The 27,945-nt window shown below is 32.8% G+C and overlaps 3 protein-coding genes across 8 annotated transcripts; 1 reads left to right on the top strand and 2 right to left on the bottom strand.

Moving 5' to 3' along the window:
• The first annotated feature begins 7,422 nt into the window (after nt 1–7,422).
• LOC107900932 (protein DOWNSTREAM OF FLC) lies at nt 7,423–8,926 on the top strand. Its single transcript, XM_016826722.2, has 2 exons — nt 7,423–7,790; nt 8,470–8,926. Exons 1-2 carry the CDS (start codon nt 7,637–7,639, stop codon nt 8,793–8,795), a joined length of 480 nt encoding a protein of 159 aa, XP_016682211.1. The 5' UTR covers nt 7,423–7,636; the 3' UTR covers nt 8,796–8,926.
• A 2,592-nt stretch (nt 8,927–11,518) lies between these two features.
• On the bottom strand, nt 11,519–19,296 carry LOC107900906 (uncharacterized ATP-dependent helicase C29A10.10c). 6 transcript variants are annotated; one of them, XM_041094492.1, is made up of 9 exons: nt 19,079–19,296; nt 16,790–18,230; nt 15,911–16,099; nt 15,585–15,680; nt 15,327–15,489; nt 15,051–15,183; nt 13,179–14,945; nt 12,278–13,069; nt 11,519–12,192 (listed from the first exon to the last, which is right to left on the bottom strand). In XM_041094492.1, the coding sequence occupies exons 2-8, from the start codon at nt 18,138–18,140 to the stop codon at nt 12,632–12,634; spliced, it is 4,137 nt and encodes a 1,378-aa protein (XP_040950426.1). In that variant the 5' UTR covers nt 18,141–18,230; nt 19,079–19,296; the 3' UTR covers nt 11,519–12,192; nt 12,278–12,631. The 6 variants fall into 6 exon arrangements, with proteins under 6 accessions (XP_040950426.1, XP_016682193.2, XP_016682185.2 ...); XM_016826704.2 differs by having other exon boundaries at nt 11,519–12,179; XM_016826696.2 differs by having other exon boundaries at nt 11,519–12,179; nt 16,790–18,962; nt 19,079–19,243.
• Nucleotides 19,297–21,781: 2,485 nt separating this feature from the next.
• Nucleotides 21,782–25,978, bottom strand: LOC107900898 (probable beta-D-xylosidase 7). Its single transcript, XM_016826677.2, has 6 exons — nt 25,509–25,978; nt 25,136–25,435; nt 24,397–24,566; nt 24,076–24,173; nt 22,727–23,488; nt 21,782–22,648 (listed from the first exon to the last, which is right to left on the bottom strand). Exons 1-6 carry the CDS (start codon nt 25,896–25,898, stop codon nt 22,059–22,061), a joined length of 2,310 nt encoding a protein of 769 aa, XP_016682166.1. The 5' UTR covers nt 25,899–25,978; the 3' UTR covers nt 21,782–22,058.
• Nucleotides 25,979–27,945: the final 1,967 nt, after the last annotated feature.

Raw genomic sequence — 27,945 nt, 5'->3', positions numbered from 1 at the left:
TTGACTCTCCGTTTCATCATGCACAATTTGGTGGTGTTGTCCACCAACCTTCCGCTTATGTTATTTTCATTCCATTTTATTGCATGAAAAAGTATATGGTAAAATTAAATGAATGATATGAGTCAATTTCCATTTTTCTAATATTATATTGCATACCCATTTTTAACCTTTGAAAATACAGAATAAGATTAGTAATTGGATGTTTGAGTTGAGATAAAAAAAGAGTTTGCATTCAATGAATCATTGTGAAGGCAATGATTAATTAATTGGCAAAAGGATTTGTACTACTTTTTGTTTAGTAAATAAATAAAATTGGATGGTTGGCAGTTGCTTGTAACTTTCTACCAAAATCAATTAAATTTCTCAACTGTATGCATACAATAATTGACGTTGCAGTGCACACCTCTACCATTTCATCCACTTACTTGTTCAACCATAAATTTCTTCCTTCCCCTTTAGTATATATACGATCCATAAAAGGCCGGTTTTACTTTTCTAGATGTGCCATTTTGCAATCCAACTTAATTTTAAAATGATTTTGAAAAAGAAAATGATAGCAAAATAAATTATGTTTCATAAATTGAAAAGATTAAGTTGTGAAAAAAATAAATGTTTGAATTTAAATTATAAAATATTTGGTATATTATTTAAAATTTGAATTTGAATGTTATCTTAAAATAAATAAAAGATAATTGAATTTATTCTGTGTAAAAAAAATTTAAATTTTATCCAACAGTGTTTTTGTTGTGAACTATATTGAGCCTAAATTTCATTCGGTTCAATAAAGCTTAACAAGGCCATGCCATGATAGTGATCACGTGAGTGTGTGTATATATAACACAAATCACATATAATGTATTCCGATCAATTAAAATTAAAATTAACACAAAAATACAACAAACAAGGGGTTGGTAAATTTTGAACTTAGGTCATGAATATTAAAAAGCTTCAAGCTTACCAATACGACAAAGATATCATTAACCTTTCGCAATGTCCCAACAATTGTCTCTAATCAGTGTATGTATATTAAGCAATTAAAACAATAATTAAAGCATTATATAAAATATATTTTAAAAAAATTAGACGAATATACCTAATGCCCTATAGAACAAGAATTACATGAAATAATGAAATCATTAGCATGTTAATGAGTACAAGGAAATAAAATAATGGAGAATCCGTTCCTGACAAAGCCATCGGCACTGGAGCAGTAGTTAACGGTGGGCAGTCGACGGTCCTAAAACAATAAGAACCTTCGGTGACTATGTTTATAATATGACATATATACATAATTATTAAGCTTCATCTACCAATTATTAACAAAATATCCAAGTAAAAGCAAATAAATGTGAGTGTGTAAAACAGGAAGAAGCAAGTACCAGGAGCTGCAACAGGCGAAGTAGATAGTACTGCATTAGGAAAACAACAACACTTTGTTATAAAAAAAAAGGATAAATAGGTGATTTAATTGTCATTTACCATCGCATTTGTTGATAGGAGAATCAAAAACTTGACAAGCAGAAGGCGAAGTAAGGACTTTCGTAAAATTGAAATCGATCGGCACTGTTTTGCAAAGCTACACAAATGCAATCGGGGTTAGATTGCACTACTGTTTCAAATCCAAAACAACATGAAGGAATCGGACTGTTATCGGTGCTGCCTTTGATTAAAAACAAAAGGCAATCCGCCATATCATACATGACAGTGCTGCAAATCTCCGAAGGAGCTAACGACGACCACGCGGCTACAAGCTTTGAATTTGGAAAACATATCACGAAGATGCAAATAACACTAATAATTTTCCTTGCAACGTTTTTCATTTCTTTTTCTCTCATAAAAAAAATTCACTTAAAATTGAATTAAAAAGTGATTCTATGCATTATATTATCCTTAATTAAAATAGGTATATTGATGAAAATAAATAAATAAATCCTTAAATCATTTGCAATTTAAAAAAAAACTATATTTTAAATTAATATTTTCTCAATTTTTCAATTTACCTTCTTACAAAGTGAAGAGATAAATATCATATTAAGGGTTTGTTTTAATATTTATCACCGAAAATCCTATTTAAAACTTTTAAAGATTTATGTGAGTTTGTATTGCATTGAAATTGAATATGTGACAATACTGAAATAAACTTTTATAAGGACATGGGTAGTTTTAATAAAATTGATCTAATTTAACGAGAATTTGCTATATATATTTGATAATAGCTTATTGAGTATTAGTTCGATTGGTATGGATATTGCTGTCAATATAGGAGGACATGGATTTGAGTGCGCTGAAGTGTAATTTTAGCATTGTGATAAAAAAAAGCACGAAGTCATCTCCATAACTGGCCTTTATCTAGTAGCTGGGTGAGTTTTAATACAGATGGTTCGGTTAAGTTTAACAAGGATTTTGCAATAGATGATGGCTGTGTGAGGGATTATAATGGTGAGTGGATTATTGGGTTCGCTAGATATTTGGATATTTGCACTGTATTGGAGGCAGAGCTTTGGGGGATGCTGGACTGGTTAAACCTTATTTTGGATAGGCATTTTGAGAGGATCCTAATTCAAATAGATAGTATTGAAGCTATTAATATAATCATGAAAGATTTTTTGGAGAACTCTAATTCTACCATAGTCAAGAGAACTCATCATATTAGAGGGTGAAGCAGTAAAAAAATTTAGCATATTCCCATAGAAGTCTTAGCTTTGTATCTTTATTTTATTCAAAAAAAATAGATATAGATAAAATTTATAATAAGATTATTCATATATATATTTGATTATTTCATATATGTTAACGTGGATAGTCTCATTTAATGATAAGTTGATGCTCTTATTTAATTGACATGTAATGAAACCATTTAAGTAGCAAAAATGTTAAAAAAAAAAGAGAGTAAAATTATTACATTTATTTTTATTTATTTATTTATTTTAACACTAAAAATTTCCAAAACACATAACATTCTACCTTTTCAAATTTTATATACTTAATTTTCAAATTAAAAATATAAAAGCTATTAACTTTTACCTTCTATTAAATAGGGTCTTGCCTTAATATTTTTATTAAAAAAAACTATCAAATTTAAAATTTAAAAGGTTTTATTAAAATTTTTATCTTAAAATTATATATAACCAATTTAAAAAAATTTAATTATCTTTTTAATTATCTAAAAATATATTATTTAAAAAGTTAAAAATGAAATATAAAAATAACCATTCTTTATTATTTTTAAACTTAAGTATTAAAGAAGCCCTTGTAAAATAATAAAAAAATCAATTGAGTCCTAATCAAAAAGTACAATTAATTGAACTCTTAATCAAAAGTTAGCAATTAGTTCAATCTCTATAATATGATTATCCATCAAAGCCCCTAGTGGGTCGTTAAGTGTTGATGTGAGGGAAAATGATGATGTGGCAGTTGACCTAACATTTGACGTAGATAACTTAATTGTTTTTTTAATTATTTTATGAAAGTTTATTATAAAAATGATAAAAATTATTAAAACTTTATAAAATAATATAGAAGTAATTTTTATTTTTTGTAATTTTTAGTAACTCATATAAGTTGTTTATAATTTTTTTAATTTTTGTAATATTTTAATAATTTCTAATGATTTTTTAAAAGAATTGATAAAAATTACCATTCATTTTTTTCCTTCACACGCTGCGCTACGTTATACCTCACGTCAATCCATTCTTATCAACTTCCCTCTCATTTTTTCTTTTCAACCAAAAACATTAATCATCACTTACCTTAAGTTTTCAAACATTAAACTTATTGTTTCTCAGATCCCTTAGTTGACACTCTATATAAGCCCAATAACTATCACAGTTCAAGCTCCCCATTAAAACCAAATCAAACCTTAAAAATAACAAACTTTTCTATAATTTTCTTATATATTTTCTTATAATTTTTCTTATAATTTTCATCATTTTAATTATTTTTATATATTTTTTATACTTTTATATAATTTTCTATATTTATAGGTTAATTTTTTAAAAATCTGTAACTTCTAATTTTTTATAATATTTTCATAACATGTGAATATTTTGTAATATTTAATAGTTTTATCATTTTTCTAATTTTTCTATATTTATTACATTTTCAAAAAAATTATAATATTTCAATATATTTAGACTTAAATTATTTAAAAAATCAATTAAACTCTCCACTTCAACATTTTTTCGTGCAATTTATCATGTTAGCTGCCACATCATTATTTTTCACACCAACTACCACCACACCTACCATGTCAATATTTAATGACTTGTTAAGGGTTTCGAATGAAAACCCATATTTCAATGCTTCGATTATTGCAAAATTTTTCTATTAATGGCTCAACTTTTTTTTTATAGGTGCTTGTTTAGTGTTAAGTCTTATTTTTATTAAATTTTATTTCAAGATAAATTAAAATAAACATTTTTCCAACAATTTTTTGATTATGTATCATAAATATTTTTAATCAATTTAAAATTAAAATAATTAATTAATTAAACTTAAAAGTTACCAAAAAATTATATTATATTATATATATAAATATAAAATAAAGCAGAGCTTTGACACAAATTTGAAAACTTTCAATTCTTATATACTTTGCCATGTGTCATATGCTGACACATATGCAGTTGAATGTCATTAAGTCAAAATTGTGCTCACATATGTATGGTATTTATGCAATATTTGGTAAGTATAGATTTGCACAGTATTCATTTAATATTATGTGACAATATATCTTGCCAACAAATATTTTTCAATGGCAAACTTTTTCCATAATATTGTTTTTAATATTTAATTGTAAATTTTATACGTAATATTTGATTTTATTTTGGTATGTGTCAAGGGAGTAAAATAAGGTTGCAAACTGTATAGTGAAGATGTCTACTGGAGATTTAATGTGAAGTGTTATTTTGGTGAGTCACCTGAGTGTGTTTGAATTTTACTGAAAAATAATATTTAACAGTTTAGAATAAGAATAGAGTTAGAAAGTTACCCCTATTTCCTTTTAACCAAAAAAATTTCTTAATTTACCTTTTTAATAAAGTAATTTTGGTTATGAAATAAATTTTCTTGCATACTGTTATTTTAGATATGATTTTCTAACATCAAAGAAGTTTAGATATGATTTATGTCAAAAGAAAAAAAAACAAACAAACCTTATGATTTATGATTTATTATTTATAAATAAATTAACAAAACATTAATTTAAATAAAATAAAAAACACTAATTTTAAATAAATTTATTTATAAATAATAAATTAACAAAAGTAGTTAAATAAAAATCCAAACAAACTAAACATAACAATTTCACAATAATTTAAATATGCCTGACAAATTAAACATAAGTATTCCAAAAAAAAATTATAATTGTATATATTATAATTTTCCGTAAATTTAATCACACGTTAAGGTTTAAGCTTACATATAATAACATGTTGTATAAAAGGGTTAATAATCATTAATAATCTATCTTAATTATATAATACTAATTGTATATATTATAATCTACTATAAAATTAGTTACATATTTAATGTTCAGGTTGCATGTCATTAACAAAAGAATGAACATTATAATAATGTAATTGTATAATAATTATACATTCGTTTTGCATATATAAACAATTGCCATATTTTATGCCCTTAAATGTATATAATACTATTTTTATAATATGTAATAGATATAATAATGTCCGATTATTAAATTTATATAATATTTATTTTAATTATATAAGTATTAATTAAAAATTAGTTTAAAATAATTTAACTAATTGAGTTGGTAAAGGGGTATGAAAAATTTAGGGATTCCTATGATTTGATATTTAAGTTAGATTTAAGATACAGAACATAGGATTTAATAAAGGCAGCATGAGATTTAAGATAAAAAATATTAAAGAATATATATTTTTCCTAATAAAATTAACATGTTTAAAATACTTACTTTAATTTTATTATTAAGTATATTTATTTTTGGAAAATATTTTTATTATGTTTTTATACTTTATTTATTTATTCGTGTAAACTATAATTAAAGTTTAAGAGAAATATTAATGGATAAAACACGAATTTATGTAGGGTAAATATACATTCTGGTACTTAAATTTGGCTTCAAGATTCAAATTGGTACCTAATGTGTTTTTTTTTGTCTAATTAGGTGCCTAAACTTGACCTCAAGGTTCAATTTGATACTTAAACCTTTTTTTATCCGATTGGGTATCTAAACTTAGCGTCAAGGTTCAAATTGATACTTGAACTTTTTTTTGTCCAATTAAGTATCTAAACTAAGCTTTTTGGTTCGAATTAGTACCTGAACAAATTGGTTTAAATAAGTTATTTGTTGTAAATACTAATGTGGATCAAAAAATTAGGTTCAAGTACCAAATTGAATCTTAAAGCCAAGTTCAAGTACCTACTTAGACAAAAAAAATATTAATTTAAATGTTGAAGCCAAATTCAGGTACTAAAATATATATTTTGTAATTAATATATTTGAATTATCCGCAAGTTATCTAAATTTAGATATAAATTCGGATAATAAATCTCAAGAGATCTATTTTTATTTGCAGCTTATAATAATTTTCATATCTAGAATTCGCAAAATTTATATAAAGTATTTTGCAAACATTCAAATCCTTGAACAGAATTATCATCCTTAAGCGCGGCAAATAACCATAGGCTCCAAGAATCGTACTCTTAATACTTCCCCTAACCATGTCACAAATAATTGAGCCACAATGTTTAAATGTCTCGTAAATAACCGTGCATTAAGCCCATCTATAGCAGGCGCCTTCAGCAGTGCCATCCCATTAAATCTTCTGCCTTGCAAGCCTGCGTGATTGGCGTTGGACAAAAGGCATAATGATTTTTTTTTTGTCTTTACAAAAAAAAAAATTTAACATTTTTTTTAATTTTTCGTCTTTTTTAATTATTAAATTTATATATTTTATCAAATTACTTCAAAATAGATGATATGTCAGCAGTTAATTAATTTTTAAATATTAAAAAAATATTTTATAATTTTTAAAATTTTAAAAAATTAATTAAATGTTAATGTGTCATCCAAGTGAAAATTTATATGTATGTGATATCTAAATTTTTTATTTATTTTAGATGATTCGATAAAAAATATAAGTTTAAAATTTTTTTGAAAAAAAAATTATTTTAAGATGATCCGATAAAATAATTTTTTTATAAAATTAAAAGGTTAAATAAGTAATTATACATGAAAAATAATTAAAGAAGTAATGCTAATGCCATCCCGCAACTTATGCTTGCTTGCTTTGCACAACGTTCCTAATGTGAAAACTGAAACCTGCAATCGATGAAGTCCCCACTTGGAGTTGGTTCTATCTCCCACCAATAAAACCTCGCCACCTCACCATCCCAACTCTTTCCATTCACCAAAATACCCTCATCTCCCTTCAGTATTTACCAAATCCTCCATCCACACGCACACGATTACACTCTGTTAACGCGGCTTGCCCGGTTATCATTTTCTGTTTCCCACTTTTTGTTTAATTTCCTTATATCACTCCACTTTATCATCACCCTCTTTTTATCCCCCTCTTTTATCTTGACTTTAATCTCCACGCCTTCTTCCCATTACTTCATTACATTCTCAAGAGAAAAACCCAGAGCCAAAAAAATGGCCAAATTATTGCTGTTCATTGCACTATTTGTGGTTCCATGTCTTGTTAGTGCTACACGCATGGTGAAGAACCCGTTGGTGGTTCAAGGTCAAGTTTACTGTGACCATTGCCGTGCTGGGTTTGAAACACCAAAGACTAGAAACATGGCTGGTACTTTCCATCTTTGCCTTTCTTATATGTTTTTTCTATGTTTCCTTATGCCTGTTTTTAGTGTGTTTTTGTTGCTGGCACTGTTAGATCTGTTTCTTTTTGTGTGTGTGCACGTGTAGTTCTGTGTAGTAGTTCAGGGGATTTGATGTTTCATGAGTGAAGAAATTAGGGGTATGTTTGAAACATAAAATATTGGCAAGTTGGACTGGTGGTTAACTGAAACCTGGAAAGTTTCAAATCTGGGGAGAAAAGGGGACATAGTGTAAGCTTTAAGTAGCCTAAAACCATGAAAATTATAGCCTTTTTACTTAGAATTTGACAACTGAGAGCAGATTGGTTCAAAGTTGTAACTTTTAAGAAAAAGTATGGTTCCAAAAATGATAGCTTTGCTCATAGTTTTGTACTACGTTACTCGGATTATGACGTGAGTTTCGAACATGGATATAGATATGTTTAAGATATTCAAAGTTTTTCTTTGATTTATTTGGAAGTCTTAGGTGGATCGACTCTCATAATCATGCTTAGCTTAATGGAATACAAAAATGGTGGTTCATGGAGATGGAACATAGTATTGTTCTCAACTGATTGCTGTTGATAGATTGGAGATAATTTTCACAAGATTTGAGTATATGCCGTTAACTGTTAGGTTTGATTAATGGTACATTTGGTTTCCTGTCAGGTGCCAAGGTTAAGGTGGTATGTTCCAACCGGAAGACCGGTGATGTCGTGTACGAGAAGGAAGGACACACGGATTCAACCGGACAATACAAGATCGCTGTCTCCGAGGATCATTTGGATGAGATCTGCGACGCTGTTCTCGTTAAGAGCTCGCAGCCGGAGTGCGCTGAAATGTCACCGGGACGTGAACGTGCACGCGTGGTCTTGACCAACTTCAACGGCATTTCATCCAACACCCGTTTTGCCAACGCAATGGGGTTCATGGCCAACAAGGTTGAAGCTGGCTGTGCTGAGGTAATGAAGGTGTACCTGGAGGAGGATGATTAGAGTGGCGGTCTGTGAAGTCTAATTTACTTACTAGTTTGGCATATATGAATATGAACATGAATACGACATGCGTGCTGTTTTCTCTGAATTCTATTGAATTTCTAATATAAAATATGCGATTTCTTCTGTCAGGATCTTTGTATTTTTTTAATTATTTATTTGGAAGACCTGTGTTCAATATTTGTATTTGAATACAAATATATGATATTATTTTTATTCAAATTAATGGAAAATGTGAAGACAATTGATTCATAATATCTACTATTATTTTTTATTTGTAATTTTTTTAAAGATGATGTAAAATTATAGTTTTATATAATATTTTATGTTCGAGTGAAGAAATATGGAAACCATTCTATAATATCAAATAATATTTTATATCTACTTATATTACTTGTATTTTCTCGATTAGGGCTAAAATGAATTTATGTAATTATTTTAAATAAAAAGGGTAAATTACATTGGTAGTCATCTAATTATAATTTTTTTTGTTATCTAATTATGAAAAGTCACAAAATGGTCATCTAATTATTAGTAAATTTCTTTTTTGGCTATCCAACAATGAAATGTTATAAATTATTATTCAATTATTCAATTGTCTTTTTTATCACTCAACTATATTAGATTTTTAGGTGTTTCCATTGTTATGTTAGCCAGATGGTAACCAAAAAGACAATTAAACAGTTAGGTGATTAAAAAATAAATTTACTAATTTTTTAGTGATCATTTTGTAATTTTTTATAATTAGGTGATAAAAAAGTTATAGTTAAAAGCACCTCTATCATTTTGGTATATTTATGGCCAAGAGAAGCAAAAGGAAGTCTTCGAAGCACATGTTGCCCACTTCACCGTTTCTCTTCCTAGAATGTGGTTGTCATCTGGCTGTTGTCCAATGGTAATAAATTGGAGGAGGTTATAGATGTCTTTAAATGCTGGTTGAAGTTTTCACCCTACTTTGGTGCATCCAAGAATGATCTTGATCCATTTCTTGTCTTTATTCAAAGAAGAAATATCATGTCTATTATGAGACTTAAAGGGATAAAAGAATTACACGGAGGATAAAATTCTAGCCTGAATATTGCTGGGAAACATGAAGTTTTGAATGGACAACAGTTGGAGCACATTAGAGTTTTAAACAATAGCTGCTGCTCTAGTCATGTCCTTTTGACGATTTTTAATAATGTAGGACGATAGAGACCGATGGGAGAAGTGATCACCAAGGCTGAGAGCAGGTTGATTCCTTAAATGAAAAGCCCGAGAAGATATGATATTCTTGAAACGTCCCCTATAGGACATGAATTAGAACCTTTAAAGATGAGTTAATTTTCTTGATTTCGATATGATCCAAAGGGTGCAGGTTGAAGCAGTGTAGAAATTTCTTGAATCTTGAGAGTTGATACAATTTCCTTGGAGCCAATGAAAAATCCAACCGGAGATGAATGAGTTGTGAGAGAATCGGAGTGAAGGACAAGAGGGGAGCCGAACACTGCAATGTAAAAAGAGGTACTTAGGGGTTTCCCTATCTTCTTAGGAAAGTGGGCAAAAATTATCATTGATGGAGGAGAGCCTTCTCGAAAAGAGGTCTTTAGTGGAGACAAGTTGTTGAGCTCGATTGAGGGAATAAACATTTTTAATTGTGAAGACCTCGTTGAAATCAACTTTCCATACTAATCTGTTATTTCCTCCTTGAAACGAAAGTGATCTAAGTCAAGGGAACTTTGTTAATGTTATTTTCAATAACTTTTTTAGTATAGATGGAAATACTATTTGATATATTACCATGATTTTATGTTTTATTTTTATTAATAGTTGATGAAGTTCTCAACAGCTTCTTAATCTAGCAACAAGTTTATTATGTTGCAGGGCATGAGAGTTTAGATTTAATTTAACTATTTCACTCCTTACCTCCAAGTATCAAAAGAAATATTTATTGATGTATCATCATTGTTACATTTGAATCTATACCAATATTACATTGTAAATTTTAATGTCCCTCTAAATGAACCCTAATTTTAATCTTGATTTTAAATAGTTAAATTAACAGTTTTAATAATAAAATAATCTAATTGATATAATTAAGATGCAATGAAACTTTTATAACCTAGACAGTTTTGGATGGGGACCTAACATATTAAAGTTATTTTTGAAAAAAAGGACAAATAAAAACCGACCAATTGAATCGATCTGAAATAGTAAAATTCGACTCAAGTGAATTGAGTTTTCTTCGATATTAGAGGACTGCAAATATGCTTTTTCTTAAAAACACTATCACCAGTGTTCATTGCTGCTGCCATTGAAGATGGTACAAAGTTATGGGGGTAGGTTTACGTGGACTTACTAGTTGCATAAAGCTACAAAGTGGCCCTGAAACAGCTCCGTCCAACTTTGTCGATACCTTGCTTTAAATGGTGCCAGGTTATGTTAACGTGTGCTCGATGGCGACAGCATTATCGGATAAGATCCGAACACATGGAATGGAATTTGATTCCTTCATTTCCGAGACGATTTCAAATCAATCAATTTCATCATGTTCCGTCTAACGAATTCAGATGAGTTAATGTGATAAATAAAATCAGCAAAAAAAATTATATAAATTTTATGTAGTATCACCTTCTACATGCTTCTCTCTACCGAAACAAGAATAAAAGATGATCTGTCCCCAGTTTAATATTTAAATTGTCTTTTTATCATAACACACGAGAAATAACATAAATCCTGGGTACTTGGAATTTCAAATCTCTGGATTTTTTTTCTTTTCTTTTTAAGAACAAAGCTTTAGAACATTGTGAAAGAATTCTATGATTCCACAGGATACTGAACCTGAAGAAGGTGTATGTACAAAGTCAGTTAACATCACAATTCCTATGCTATGAGATTTTCCCTTAAAAACAATTTCTCTACTCTTTTCTTCCTTTTCTATACAGAATTATGGAAGAAAATCACCTAATCTTTGCCGACACAAAACGGCAACAAAGAAAAGAAAGAATATTCAGTTAACTAACCCGTACATTGCGGACCTCAAAATTTGTCAGTTTACTTCATCTGTTTGTTCCGGCTGTGCTTTTCACAACCGTGTCGGTTCTGCATAAACATCCTGCAGAGCAGACTTCAAGATTTTTGCAAGCATTTGCAACCTTAAGGCATGTAATGAAGTAAGCATCTTTCAAGTGTGAAGAGCATAAACAAATGCATTCAGGAACTGCGGGTCAGCTGAATGTTGTGGAGAGAGATACAGGACCAAAGGGCCAAAAAACCAGGATGACTGCCCAAATGTATCAAAGACTTTCATCCAGGTCATGCCACAGATTGCAACAATTTGCTCTCAGTAATCAAGCTAAGTGATGTTGGTTAGGCAGAACCATACTCGATGTCAGCAATCAATTCCTGGATGAAACATCTACAAATATAATTATATGTAAAAGCAACCATAAAGATCACAAGTTGTTTAGTACAAAACTTTGACTTCATGATTTATTTCTTACCTTCGAAGCTTGTGGCTGGATCTAGGGTACAGTTTCATAGATCCTACCCCAAAATCATCCATCTCCTTTGCAAGATAGCAGGAAAAAAACTTTGCAGAGACAGATTTTTAGCAAAAACAGTACGAGGCCTCGAGCAAAAGCATGTTGGTGCCCACCAGCAAGTATCATACACAAATCAGGCAGTGGTACCAACTTCTTCTAAATTGCGTTGGCTGAACAGATAAATAACTCGAGCTACTGCACTGCATCCTTTGTGGAGCCAATAGCTATTCATGAATTTCAATCACAAGGATCGAAGTTTTGCTCCCAGGATCTTCACTGTGCACAAATATTTTGCAGGCAAATAATCAATGGCTAAGAATCCTTTTTCCACAGAGCACCAGCTGAATTTCGCTTCTGTGTGCCATATTGCCAGGCATCTCTAGATTTATCACCTGCCTGATCAAAGTTATCCAAGGAAGGTTCCATAGGTGGCTTAAATGGCCGATAATTACCATTCCTATAAATCGACTTGCCTGCATCTTCTAGTGGTGTTCCTGACCTGGAGTCCATGTGCATATCTCCTGATCTATGTCTCGGTCCAGCATACCTGAAACTCCTTGTGTTAGAAGCCTTACCCTGCGATGGAGGGTAACCAAGTCCCCTGGGCCCAGAAAAATCTTTGGAGACAAAGTCTTTTTGGAAGTCCTTGGGGAGAGAATCCATGTCCACATAACAATTCCTAGCTTTGGCATCAGCAATTAAGGCTGCCCAGTCATCGGATTGCACCAGAGCTTTGGCATTACCCATAACCTGTTCAAACATCAATGTTAATTCCTGAAACAAACATGACTTCAAGCAGTTCCGTGATGTTCTGAGCTAGAAAGTGGTACCATAGAATAATAGAAGATAGAAATCATACCAATAAAGCCCTTCTGGCACGAGTAAGAGCAACATTCATTCGCCGAATGTCTGCAACGAAGCCCACCCCATGACTTGAGGCCCGGACACAAGACATAATTATAACATCACGTTCCTGGCCCTGGAATGCATCCACAGTATTGATATATAGATCATTCCCTTCCTCTGATTTTATAACACTCTCAAACTCATGTTGTAGGCATTTTAATTGCAGCTTGTATGGTGTGATTATACCCACTGTGATTTTTGGCACACCCAAAGATTTTATAGTTCTCTGTAGATGCTCATATAAGCGCAAACAAAATACTGCTTCATGCACGTTCTGGTACGAAACAGATCCACCTCTATGAGACTCCCGGCCATGGGTAACATCATAGAACATATAAGGTTTAAGTAAAGGGTCCTTGTAGTAAACCTCGTCAGGTAAGTTGGAAACGCTTTCACTATCAGTAAGACGTCCTTGGTAAAAGTACCTAGAAGGAAAATCTCTAATTTGAGGGTGCATCCTATATTGCACAGATAACAACATAGTTGGGCATCCTGCTTGCTGGAACCTTTCAAAAAGGCTTCTACTGTATAAGAGGGTCCCAGCAGCCTTGCTGATGACTGTTGCTGGAAGCTGCTGGGGATCCCCAACAAGTACACATCTTGCTGCACCAAGAGACAGGGGAGGAAGTACCGCAACTTCACTGGCTTGAGCAGCCTCATCAATGACAACCATATCAAAACCATGGCTAAGGCGAGAGAACAACTTGCGGCCACTACTTGAGACAGTAGTGAAAACAATCTCAGCCTCATTGGCAAAACTGGCCTCAAGGTTAGCACGGGCTTCCTCTAAGTTGAAGTTACTGCCAGCACGGAACCTGGATTCTACAATGAGAAGACGGGACATCTCAACTAGAACCTTATCTCTGTTTTCAACAACTGCAGCCAGGTTCTGCAACAATACATCCCTGTTCTGATCCCGAGCAACAAGAATATCAGGGTCAACACCAACAGATCCTTGAGACTGAATAGCAGCAGCTGCAGCAAAAAGTTCCCTTTGAAGAGTTGCTATCTGCTGAGATAACATAGCCTCACAAGCCTTTAAAGTGCGCATATGTTGTAAAATTTCATCATAACTCTTGAGCAGAAGTTGTTCGGACCTCCGCTCAACGGAAACTGCCTGAGCAGCCTGTGTTTGAGAGTCTACCCCAACTCGGGCCACATCAGGACGGTAAATTTTCATCTCACCATCAATAAATCCTCGACCAAGAACACGCGCAAGAAGCTCATCAGTTGCAGCATTAGAAGGAGCACAAACTAACATTCTGGGTTTAGGGCAGAGTTTTGGAAGGCTGCGGAAAAGATTCTGGTCCATGTTCTGAAGAACTTCATCAATTGATCCCATCGCAACATTGTCAGGATTGCTCTCATTAGCTTGCTTATAGCTTTCAGGTGCTAATTTCTTGAGCAAAGAAGTATAGTAGTGTTGATATTGAACCAGATGGATGACATTTAGCATCCCCCAGACTGTATGTGTCTTACCTGTTCCAGGAGGCCCTTGAACAAGTGTAAAAGGCCATGGCTCTTGCTTCTTAGCCACCCCACTATTTGTCCCAGCGGCTGTATGCGTAGCTGCCCACTGGATTGCAGCAAGCTGAGGCCCATTAAAGGTCCTATGTAAATAATCAACAAAATTTGGGGTGAAGCATTCAGGCATAGCAGGAGTTTGTTGCTCATATTTTGGAAAGTGATCTGCACTTGGTTTAAGGATGGCAGTTTGCATCTGTGCCCAAGAGAAATTTTGTTAACCATAGTAAGAAAGCATCAAGCAACAAGACCTGCTGCATCTGGCCACAGGAATCTTTAAAAATGATAATAATGTATGTACCTGGGCATTAAGACGACAGAATGCATGCAATGCCACATACTCCCGCTGGCTGGTTGCAAGAGATCCAAGAACAGTTAGATACCAAATAGCCCTGGGTTGAAGTTTCCGTAGAATATGATCATCATCAACCTTGCTATAAACATTAATATGTTATTTCAACATTAGAAAACAGAGAAAGAGAAAATTAATGCTTGTGAAATTTTGGCTAAGCTTTTGCAGGAATCAACTGTAGCAACAAAGCACATATAAATAAGGAAGTGATATTTCTCTAATTACCTGCTTGAGTCATAGGAATCCCCAACATAGAAGTGAAGGATTGCACCAAGAGGATCACGAGTATCAAGGGGCCTGTGGCGCCTAACAGTACCAGCCACACGTCCAGTAACCTCGGCCTCCTCATCTTCTTCGATGGAAGAGGTGTTGCTCCACTTGTTTCTAACTGCAAGATATAAGAAATAAACATTACTAAAATATTTACTTCTTTTTAATTATTCGTAAATAAATCTGAAAAGAAATCTTATTCCAACATCATACCAGAACCCGGCCTCGGAGCAGATAAAACTGCAACATCACCCTCCTTAAATACCCACTTGCACTCAGTAGTGGGAAGAACTATCACATCATACCATCCTAAACCAACAGAAGAAAAATTTCTGCCAATTAATAAACTAGTAGAAAGATTACTCTCTATCCCAAAAATAATGACAGCATTTTTACCTTGGAACCAAAAATTTAACCAAATTAGAGGTCAAAACCATAATTGTCAAACTTACTAATCCCCCCACCTACAGTAATTACATTATCACTAAGATAATAGACTGCAAAGTTGTTGACTGGTAAGTGTTTTAAGCCACTCTTACCTCTTTCACGCCTTTCAATGCTTTTGATACGGACCATTACATGTGTATCTCTTGAAGCTGATTCAGCTAACTCTTCCCATGTACTGTACAGCTGTGCACGACATTCCTCAAAAAGCAACGGCTCAAATACTCTGACATACTCTTCTGCAGATTCAAACTGCCCGGGAACACACTGGAGTTCACTGTTTTCTGATGTATTAAGTGAAAATTCGTTGTCAAGTACAAGGGCTAAAAGTTCATAAGATATTTAGTACACCAAAAGAAGCAAAAGATTAAAAAAACAAGATAGAGATGAATGGAAATCAAATATAATTAGAGGTCAAGTACAACTGCAATCTAAAAGATGCCAAGCCAAAAAAACGCAAAATGAAAAAGGAACTTTACTCAATTACCATAATGGGAAGAAAGAAAGAAATAGTTTTGATCATATACTTTACTTCACATTAATCAAATACGCCGTCTTTTACGGTATTGTATGTCAATGGCTCCAGAAATTGTACAAATTATTAGGGCTCAGGTAAGGCTTTACAAATAGTAGAAAAAATAAGCATATTCATCCAAGTAATCTCCTACAACATGCATGTGCCTAACGAAAAAGTTCCATTAAACAAATAATTATATTTTAAGGAGGGGTAAGAGTAAATGAGGAAACCAGCAACTCCAAAGACATGTCACATTAATTGTTTCTACAATGGAAATTCTCATAAATAACCAGATCAAGAGAACTATTGTTAACAGATATTGCAAATAAATCAGTGGAAACAGCACCTTTAAAAGAGAACAAGAATATCTAGATTAAGGAAGTCTAAAAGCATTCAACAGCTATCTGTAAATCCATAAAAAGAAGGCACACATGCAGACACAAACATATATTATTACCTGGGTGGTGCCAAAACTTTTCATTCGTCGCCTCACGTATAAAACGTTCAACAGATGTGTCATGATAAGAGGTAGTAGTGGCAGTTATCTTTTTAGAAGGAAGATGTTTCTTGTTTACCATCTTTGTGTCCATAGCGCTTTGGCTGATTGGAGTTGGTTTCCTATTAGGAAACTGTGAATTCTTAAGTTGCCTTGAATCTATAGGTTGCTTCCATGAACTCTGTTTGGGAATGGTTGGTAAATGAGAAAGATCAGAGCCACTATTTAACCTCCTAGGCCTGGCAAGTAGTCCAGAATTCATATCACCATTACATTCAGATTTAGGATCACATGACTCTACTGCAGGATTGCTTCCTTCATTACATGGTACATCAACTTGCTTCTGATCCTCATTTATTGGCCGGCCTTGCTTTTCGCCAATTCGTTCACCAATGTGATATTCTTTCACAATGCGAGTAACAACTGGCATTGGAATGTTTTGCTTTCTTGGAGTAGAAGTTTTTATAGGGCCAGCTTGTTTGATATCTTCCAAATTAAGAAACATTGTCTTTCTATTCCGTTTCTTTCCCAGCATTGCTTCTTTCTGTTGACCTATCTTCCTCTTTCCTAGATTATTCGCACACCTAAGTGTGTGACTAGCTTCAATACCTTTAACTTCTCTTTGTTTGGGCACTAAGCCAGGTTCTTCTTGACCATCAATGGGTATATCACCTTTTCCACTGCCTTCTGAATTTTGGCTACTGTTGCCCATCTGATCATTTAGAAACTGGTCTGGCTTTAATGGAGAATGATTGTTTTCAGTGGCACTAACACTTTGAATAATCATGCCTGAAGCACTAGAATGATCCATCACTTCATTTATAGCTCGCTTTTGTGAAGCTTTAACCTCTTCATGTATACTATTATTTCCAGATGCATCAGCAGAATCCTCAGCATCAGACCATTCACCTTCTTCTCTTTCTGCAGCTTGAGCATTTGTAGAAGCTGAAACAGAGGAAGCTGCTACATGTCCTTTCGTCTCCCTGCTATTATTTGATTTTGACTTTGAAGAAGATGATGCCAAATTGGAATTCTGGTCTTCTGCTCTCTCGAGTTCAATATCTACTTTGGTTAAAGGAGAAGCTTTAGGCTGAATAAATGTTTGAAAACCTAAGTCAGAGGACACATGCAAGAACCCGTCACAATTAACTCTTTGCTGAGAACCTGTTAATGTCACAGATAAGTCGGAAGTATGGGCATTAGCAGATGGAAGTGCCTTTTGTGGCTGGAAGCAGGAAGCAAGATCACTCTCCTCATCGCCTTCAGCCGGGGGTTCATTAAGATCAAATAATGGTCTTCCACGGGAGCCCATTTCATATATAAATGCATACAAGCTATATGATTATTCCAACAAAATCTAACTGGGTATACTAGTCAGCAAAAGATCCACATAGAAAACAAGCTGTACATATGATAAAAAGTTATTAGTTTAACCAAATCCAGTTAAGCAACAAAAGTTTGCACATCCTGTAAGAAACAAAGCAATGTACTTGCTAATTATCTCCAATCATGAAACAACAACCAAATAACAACTAGCTTAACTGCCAAAATTGATACCTCCACATACATACGCACAACTTTAATAATCAATAAACAGTTTCAAAAGTAAAGCATAACAAATCTAAGATTATCATCTATCTACCAAACAGTACGCAATTAAAATAGTTCACACAAACAATCACAATAAGGCGACAAGATTACTTCTGAAGGAGCATTAAATGCAATATACTCAAACAAAGCAAATAATTAACTTAATTGAATCCAATGTGAACAATTAAAAAAATGAAGAACTTTTCACCCTCAATCCTAACTAACTCGAAATTTAGAAAAGCAATCCAATCGGAACTTAATTAGAATCATAAGATCCCTAATTTAGACTTAATCTAAGCTTGATCTCCATAAGCACATAATATAGCCCCCAGATCAAATCCTAGGGTTTTAAACGAGCATAAATCTAAACACTTAGCTCCATTGTCATTCACCTTCTTTGAAATCCGCAGATTTCATAAACTAAAACCTTTCGCAGATCAAAATAAATCACTTCGATTAAAACTGTCAAACAAGAATGCGTTAATCCAAAAGGTCAAACCCTCTGTCCTTCGATTCAAAATCTAATCTCATTCCTCCAGCATTTCTCCAAGTTCCAACATATAAATTCAAAATAGAAAGAAAAAACAAAAGAAATTCAGTTGAGAGAGAATTTCCCATTTATTTAATTATTTTAATTATCTTCTTTTTTTTTTCTTTTACCTCTTCAAGAACTGCAGAAGTACCGAGCCAGGATTGAAAAAAGGAGAGAAATTAGGTTATAAATTTAGAGAGGAAAAATAAGAGGATCTTTCTCTAGTTTCCATTAAATGTGCGAATTGTGAAGGGAGAAAACGGGTTTATATAGGAAATAAGGAGCCCAACCTTACCGGCCGGTTTTCTCTCCGTCACCGTTTAATTATTTCCACGTCATTTTTTCATAAACAAATCCAACCATCTTTTTTTCTTATTTTTATTTATTGTATTTTATCCTTCAAATGAAAATGAATTTACGATAAAACCCTTTGATAGGAAAGACAAATAAGGGATCGGAAGCGTAACGAAATAGGGCTAATGTTGTGAATTAGAGAAAGAGAGAGGGTTTGGTGATTTAGCGGTGTGGGTTTGATTCGTGTGTGTAAACACTAGCAGGGAAAGAATCCTGTGCTTTTGTGCTTTCATTAAATTGTGTGGGGCCCACGGGATGCCACGTCATCAATCACAGGGGCAAATTTACAATTGGAGGAATTTGATGATAAGGAGTTCGGATTTATCTTAAATTTCGAGTTAAACCAGAGACTGGAGGGATTTTTTAATTTATGGGTAAACTATAAAAATAGTCACTTTTTTTTGCCTTAGATTACATTTTAGTCACTTATGTTTCAAATGTTACGTTTTAGTCACTTACGTTATCGTTTTGTTACGAAGTAGTTACTCTACCATTAAAATTCGTTTCCTCCCTAGCTAGCTACAGTCCTATATACTATTTTTATAGTTTACCCTTTATTTATTATTGAATTTAATTTAAGATAAAAACAAACGGTTAGAATTTATTTAATTATATTTTTTTACTTAATAAAATGAATATAACTTTTGAGTTCAGTTTTAATTATTTATTTTTAAACTCAAATTAAGATTTTTAATATAATCAAAATTAAAAATATATTAAAATTTTTAATTAGACTTTTGAAATATTGGAATCAAGGATTGAAATACTTCAATTCAATTTATATAATAATTTGAGCTGCTAAAATTTAAGTTCGAACTAATAATTACAATGCAAAATTCGAGATTTCTTTTTCTTTTAAAAATTAATAAAATTGGATAACTTAGGAATCAATTTTGGTCAAACAAGTTGTTTGTTTTTAATTTTAATATTTTTAGGAATAATTCCCTCCCTTTTCTAATTAATAATTTTCTGAAATTTGTTGAATTTAAATTTCATATTCATTTAAAATGGGTAAACTACAAAAATAGTCACTTTTGTTTGCCTCAGATTACATTTTAGTCACTTATGTTTGAAATGTTACATTTTAGTTACTTAAGTTACCGTTTTGTTACGAGGTAGTCACTCTACCGTCAAGCTCTATTACCTCCCTAACGGTGGGTCTATGTGACAATCCAAATTAGTTTTAAATGCCAACTTGGATGCCCCACGTGGCAATCCAAATTAAATTCATTTAATTAAAAACCTATATTCATCTCAACAACTGGAAATCTAAGTTAGTATTTAAAACCCATTTGGATTGTCACGTAGGACTACCGGCTAGAGAGGTAACAGAGTTGAACAGTAGAGTGACCATTTCGTAATAAAATGATAAAATAAGCGACTAAAACGTAACATTTCAAACATAAACAACTAAAATGTAATCTAAAACAAACAAAAATGACTATTTTTATAATTTACCCTTTTAAAATCTAAATTCTCCAAAAAAAACCCAAATTCTCACAAATTTGCATACCAAAAGGATCACAATAATATCTACAAACAAAATTTCAATAAGATTAGTTGGAACAATCATTAAGAAAAAACGATAAGATTCCGTCAAACAGATAAAAATAGATTGAAATTTAGGATGAGATAAAAAGGGTTTGAAGATTTACTTATCTCAATTCCCTTTATACATTATTGATAAACCGAAATTATTGGATCTTTATACTGCTATTAAAGTAATGTTTGGATCCACACATTAATATTTGAGATATATCTCAACTTAGTTATAGTAAATTTATATGAAAATGTTAATATTCCAACATTTATATATTTTATCAATTTGGCTTTTTTTTAGTTAAATCTTACCTCAACTCAAAAAAATAAAAAATAAAAAACAGTTGAATTTGACCATCAACCTTACAAAGGTTTAAATTGTTATTTTTAATAGAAATACTGATTAAAATATTAAATTTTTAAATACGACAACTTGCATTACAAATCACATGTATTTCATGCTTTTTCTTTTTTTATGAATTTTTAAAAAATTATAAATTATTTGTTGACGTTAACGTAAAAAATAAATAATGTCATCTCAGCGTGAAACACGTTTAAACTGTCATGTAATTTGCTATGCCAACATTGTGAAAAAAGTTAATATTTCTAAGGTGGCTTTTATCGTCAGCATCTTGTTGTAGTTGGGATGATTCTCCTTTTATTTATGTTATTTTGGTTTCGGATTTGGCTACTACTAACTCCAATGTCTCTAAGAAAGTTAGAACCGGATGTATTGAGTGAGCATGATGACTTGAGATATATATCTCCCTTAATTGCTTGTTGGAACGTTATTGGTATGTTTGCTTTTCTTATTTAATTTTGTTAATGAAAGCTTTTACCCTCAAAAAGCAAATTTAATTAACATTTTCGTTAAAAGATAATTTAATTTAATTAAAAATTAAAAATCAAATTAACAAAAAATTATGAAGAATTAGAGATTAAATTTAAAATTATACCCTAAATATAATATTTATTCTTAGTGGGACGTGTACCCGAATTTCATCACATATTTTACAGGCTAGAAAGTAGAATAAAAATGAACATAGTTTGTTCCTGAAATATACATGGTAGAAATTTATTTCTTAGCTTCAAGTCCGACTATTCATTTTCTTTCTTTTCTTATGAAGTATTCGTGTTTAATGCATAAATCCTCCATATTCGTAGACCAACATCAAAAAGAAAAGAAAAATCGAACATATCCATGTCGGACACAAGTCAAATTATAATGGTGATGGGATGTTTGTCGTCTCCTACAACCAAGAAATGCCTTCCTTCTTCCATTACCATTAAACCATATTCATTAGCCCTACTTAAATGCTCACAAGGGTTAACTTCAAACTGAATTTCACCCATTTCCCCTCCACTTAATATCACACTTCGAAATCCAATCAATTGTTTCTTTGGCCTCCCATTTCCATGGTTTCCATGCCTCACATACAACAATACCGGATGCTTACCTGCCAACTCCCCGTTATTTTTAACTCCGACATGGACTGTGATCTTCCTTTCATCACAGATTTCAGCACCTACTTCTGAAACTAGCCTGTATCGTACAGATTCGGAGGTCTCCTTTGTATGTAAACTCGAAGAATGGTTCAAATAAAGATTGTTTTGGGACACACGGGTAAACGAATACGAATACTTTGAGTAACTAAGGCCATAACCGAATTCAAAAACCGTGTCTCCTTTATAGAATCTGTATGTGCGTCCGGGATAGTCCAATGACGATTCAGGTCTCATCCTCATGTCTGTCATCGGCACTTTGGTGAAATCTTGTGGATACCAAGTTACGGGTAATCTCCCTCCTGCATGACAGTATGTAGTGAATCATCATTGATCATATAACATTTTATTGGCAATAGACGGTATCAACAGATTGTTACCTGGATTGTGATCACCGAAGATTACTTCCGCGAGTGCATTACCTCCGCCTTCTCCTGGATAACCAGCCCAAAAAATGCCACCGATTCTCGGATCATCCTTAGCAAAAGATATATCAATCGGACCTCCGGAAAGAAGCACTAAAACAACTGGTCTCTTTGCAGCTTTCGCAACGCTGACAATGAGTTCCTGTTGCCTCCCGGGAAGAAACAAATCAACCCGATCGAGTGCCTCTCTTTCTTCAGTTTGATCTAATCCCATTATCAACACTACATAATCTGCCCGTTTTGCAATGTCGACTGCTTTGTCAATTGCACCAGTAGAACAAGAAACCGTATCACAACCGGGGTGGTACACGGTGTTCTTAATGTAGCTCCCCAAAGCTTGCAAAGGAGTAACAGACTTGCATGGAGGGCCTGCATAGTTTCCGATAAGTGTTTGTGGCGAATTGGCATTTGGACCTATTACAGCAAGCGACATGGTAGATTTTGGAAGTGGAAGGAGTTTAGCATCGTTCTTTAAAAGGACAATGCCATTACGAGCAGCTTCAAGTGCTAGAATCTGGTGCTCGGGGGAGCAGATTTGGTCCATTCCAATATTTCCAAAAGGATTTGGCACTGGATTTCCATTGAAAAGGCCTAATCTCATTCTAACAGCAAACAGATTATGGAGAGCTCGGTCTACTTGAGATTCTGGTAGTTTTTTCTGCAGTACTGCAGATTTGGTATAATTCTGCAAATAGGATCCACAGTTGAGATCCATGCCTGTAAATATTCATCAAACAAAAACATAAGGACATTTATTCGTAAGGTAAAACCGAATTTGCTGACATTATAAATCATCTTATAGAAACAAAAACCATTTAGATTGCAGAAATTACATATGAAATGCATCACCATTTATGTTCCTTTTATGATGCTTGTCATAGAAATGATCAAATATGAATTATCAAATTTTTAATTTTATCTCTTACTTAAAATCCTAGGCCTACATTTTTTCCCTAGAAGAAATTCCATATTTTACTTAACTGCTTCACTTTTCTTGAACACTCGTGTTTGACATCCGTATCTGTCGTATACCCAAACATGAGTATGCAGATATAACGTAACAGTGAGATGAAGATAATGGAAGTATGCAGAAACACATGCACACGTTACTTATGTTATTTGGACTCAGGTGCAAATTTCGCATATAAACATGTGTCTAACGCATGTATGTACATTTGAAATGCCTTTAAAAGATCATATTCAGATATCCATATACGACTATGCGATGGTCACACGGTACTGTAAATAAAATCGAAAATAGGAGCTTCATACAACAAGATTACAAAGGGTGAGGATGTGCATACCGGCCTTGAGAACATCAACAACAGCATCTTCAGGTGCTTTGGCGTATCCTTGATCGTTATGGATGATTGCAACCGCATCACAGTCCGATGTGACATACCTGAATCAGAATTTTCAACCAGTGTATAATTTATCATTGAGTTGTTGATCTATGTGGTGTCCGATTCTTCATTTATATTTTCGTGAACGTATGATCTTTCATGGCCTCTTATGATGATGATGCCCGTCTATAACCCTCCAAATGCATTAAATTTTTTTTTGAATAACATACCCATTGTGATTTTCACAGAGAAATCTGAATTTATTGAAATGAAAAAGATTACCCTTTGAAATCCCATTCGCCCCTCAGAGTCTTGAACAAGAGACTGGAATCAGCACAGCTTGGGACGCCATTAACTCTATTGTAAGCACACATAACTCCACTGGCTCGCCCATCTCGTACGCACTTCTCGAATGGCGGTTGGTATGTGTCGGCTAAATCTTGCACTGTTACCTACAAATTAATCCAAATTCCAAAACCAAAAAAGTTAAAAATGTACTGTTCTACTTGATATGGTTTTTGACATTAGAGACCAATAAAGTAGCTTTTTACTAAAGCAAGATTAACAACCGCATCTTCACCAACTTGCTTCACATGTTTGTCATCCAACAAGGTATATTTACTTATGTTTTTTTTTTTTTCAAATTATTTCACATATTTGAATATAAAGATAAATAATCATCTTGGAACTTGATTTTTAGATTTTTTTTTTAATTATTTGTGTTTGATATTTATCGAAATTTACCCAAAAAATAAGAACAAACAACATAGAATCAAATTCCAAGACGATAATCTAAAGCTACAGTGACTTGAAGCTTTTCTTTTTTATTTTCGACTTTTTTTTCCTTGACTTCCTTGGGAAGGAAAAATTATTATTAAACAATGATCATAAATTAAAGATAAAAAAGCCCAGAAATGTTCTAAATTTCTTATCAAATACTACAAAAAATTCATAAACCAAATCTAAAACTAGAACTACTCTTTGCATGGGAAAATAAAAGGGAACAATGGGTAACACTTACACGAGCATCAAAGAGAAACCGGTTCGTACCCTTCCAATTATCCAAATCATAAGCTGTAAAATGCTTACAACAAGCTGAAGCTTGAAGGTGTCCATGGAGTTTCCCGCCTTGAAAAGTATCTCCTTGAACCCCTCTCACATACGACACAGCATATTTCCCAACCACAAATGGATCTTCCCCTGGTGTTTCTTGCCCTCTTCCCCACCTCGGGTCCCTAAATATGTTAATATTTGGTGCCCAAAATGTCATCCCATTTGCCTCCCCTGCATTATACATAGCTCTCGCTTCTCTTCCAATCGCCTATTTTAACATCACCACCATTAAAAACAAAATTGGGAAGAAAAAAAATGACCCAGAGAAATGGCCAACTTACTTGGCCAATGCGGTACCATTGATACGGATCAAAAGAAGCAGCGGTGAGGATGACTTGAGGGAAGCTAGTAGCGGCTTTAATGGTACCGTCGAACTTGACGCCGGGACCGACGTTGGAAACGCCGTGTAAGGCCTCCGACCACCACTCGTATGCCGGGATACCTAGCCGTGGGATAGCCGGAGCTGAGTTAACGAGTTGAGAGATTTTTTCATCTAATGTAAGCCTTGAAACCAGGTCCCTAGCTCTTTGAGTTATGGGTAACTCGGTTTGGCAAAAAAGGTAGTTTTTGGTTTCTGGGTTCGATGAATCACATGCAAATGGGGGTTGCGTTGATCCGCCGTGGATGAAAAGGAGAGTGAAACTTAGTAAGGAAACGAAAGAAAGCATCATCTTTGAGAAAGTGAAGCTGCCTGAAAAGTGCTTACAGTCCAGTGAGTCGTACTGAGATGGTGTTAATTATTTGTTAAAAGAGAATGACTTGATTGCCCTTGCATCGTATATTTATGAATGGGGTTTTTGGGTAACACTGAATTTTTCTCGGTGTGAAGTGTGAACGTCTCCCATGTAGGGACGGCTTTCAGTTTAAAGGTTGTGTTTTGGGCCCTTTTATTTGATTGGTTGACATGAACGGCGAAGTAAATGTTACAAATTTTTGGTTAAATTATTGTAGAGTTTGCATGATGGAATAATTTAAAGTTAGTCTGATTCTGAATAATTGAGTTGGGAGTTTAAACTAAATCAAACTCGAAATTCGTAATGTATTCCTTAAATTTTTAATAATGAATTAAACAAATTAATTAAAATAAATTTAAAGATAAATTCACAATATTAAGATGTAAAATAATTAATAAAACCAATATTATTATACCAAACCTAAAAACCCTAAAAGTTTTTTTCTTTTTATCTTTTGTTTTGTTCAGCGGTGTCAACTTCTTTCTCATTCACTCCACATGTTTTCTATCTTTTCAGTTTGCAGATCTATTTTATGGGTATATTTGTTGTTTTCACAAGTTGTGATGGACAGGTGACAGCGTTTGTCATTCGCTAAAACTCCACCGGCCATCATTAATTTTTCATGAAAAGTTGATAGCTCTTCGTCAGCTTCCTAACATGTTTCTGTTTTGAAACTATTTCAAAATAATAAATTATTTTACGAGCCGATTTGGACCCGTATTGTTTTAAATTTTATATGTGTTTTTATTTGTTTTTCCATTGTCTAATAAGTTTTCAGTTTTAGAATTTTTTGTCTACTCTTGTAGCACTTTTTTTAATCTTGCTTATGCATGTAAATCTTAGTTTTACAAGTGATTTTAGGGATGATCTTGTTATCATCCTCTCTAGTGTGGTAAATGTTCGATTCTTTTGTTGATTTTTACTCGCTTTTTTGGACCTTTCGATGTTGATTTCATTATCGTATTAAATGCTTGCAATCACTCCAGATTGTGACAAAGCTAATTATCAAATGCTAAAGTTAAAACATTTATTGTGTTGGTGGAACTTATCTTTTATCATTTATGACAAGTATTTGTTATTTATTTTCCTGAATTATATGTTTCCTTTTATTAAATAAATTAATGAATTAACTTTAAAAAAAACTCAAGTAATTAATAAACTTAAAATTGATATTGAATATTTCTAAAATAAACTCAAAAATAATAATCAAAGTTAAAATTAAGTAGAAAAAAAACTTTTAAACTTTTTTAAAATAGATAAACAACTTCAGTTAAATAAACTGATATAACTTGATTGAAACTTTAAACTCCAAAGGAATCCCTCGGAATCATAACCAATTTTAATGGTTGATTGCACCGTCAAGCGACTGATTTGTGATTTATTTATTTTCTTTAGATTCCTTGTAAGTTGTATGGGTGGTGGTTGGCTGTCATGAGGAAACTAGTCATGGCATGGGTCGCTTTACTTGGTAATGTGTTGAACATTTGGACCCATGTGCGTACGTACATCATCTAAATTAGTACACACTTGGGACCAATGTCAACCCACCTTTCAAACTCCTATTCAATGCTTTCTAGCCTTTCTACATGCACCCTTTAATAAGAATTAACCCTGATAAACCCCTTCTATTTCTTCTTAATTCAAATTTGTTTTTATCCCAGTCATTCTTACACCACCAATCATCTTGTTCATCAAATATTAAAGTAAAAAATTTAATTTAACTTTAAACAAGTTTGAACGCATTTTAAATACGTTTTCTCTTTGATTTGATTTAAGAATTGAAGGTTATAAGTATAAATAGATATTTTATTAAAGGAAATAAAAATTATATATTCTGTTACACCAATATATGATAGCTCAAGCGCCAAGTTTGTGAGCAATACGAGCAACCCCCCCATGAACAGTATGTGCAAAACCCCCCTCCCCCGAACCCTTGTAAAAACTATTTTGGCTTAAAATTTGCCTGATAAGTTAACTCACTCAT

The sequence above is a fragment of the Gossypium hirsutum genome, chromosome D05 (assembly GCF_007990345.1).
Source record: "Gossypium hirsutum isolate 1008001.06 chromosome D05, Gossypium_hirsutum_v2.1, whole genome shotgun sequence".
NCBI classification, from domain to species: domain Eukaryota; kingdom Viridiplantae; phylum Streptophyta; class Magnoliopsida; order Malvales; family Malvaceae; genus Gossypium; species Gossypium hirsutum.
Note: the sequence above shows the minus strand (reverse complement) of the source record. Positions and strands in the feature narration are given on the sequence as shown.

What these genes read in the sequence shown, in the direction of transcription:
- LOC107900932 (XM_016826722.2), top strand. Translation starts at nt 7,637, where the DNA reads ATGGCCAAATTATTGCTGTTCATTGCACTATTTGTGGTTCCATGTCTT. An exon ending in AAAGACTAGAAACATGGCTG is followed by an intron (nt 7,791 to 8,469) that starts GTACTTTCCATC and finishes GTTTCCTGTCAG; the next exon opens with GTGCCAAGGTTAAGGTGGTA.
- LOC107900906 (XM_041094492.1), bottom strand. Translation starts at nt 18,140, where the DNA reads ATGGGCTCCCGTGGAAGACCATTATTTGATCTTAATGAACCCCCGGCT. An exon ending in CATTGAAAGGCGTGAAAGAG is followed by an intron (nt 15,681 to 15,910) that starts GTAAGAGTGGCT and finishes CTGTTGGTTTAG; the next exon opens with GATGGTATGATGTGATAGTT. An exon ending in TCTGTCGTCTTAATGCCCAG is followed by an intron (nt 14,946 to 15,050) that starts GTACATACATTA and finishes TCTTGGGCACAG; the next exon opens with ATGCAAACTGCCATCCTTAA.
- LOC107900898 (XM_016826677.2), bottom strand. Translation starts at nt 25,898, where the DNA reads ATGATGCTTTCTTTCGTTTCCTTACTAAGTTTCACTCTCCTTTTCATC. An exon ending in GGTTTCTCTTTGATGCTCGT is followed by an intron (nt 24,567 to 25,135) that starts GTAAGTGTTACC and finishes ATTAATTTGTAG; the next exon opens with GTAACAGTGCAAGATTTAGC. An exon ending in GGCGAATGGGATTTCAAAGG is followed by an intron (nt 24,174 to 24,396) that starts GTAATCTTTTTC and finishes ATTCTGATTCAG; the next exon opens with GTATGTCACATCGGACTGTG.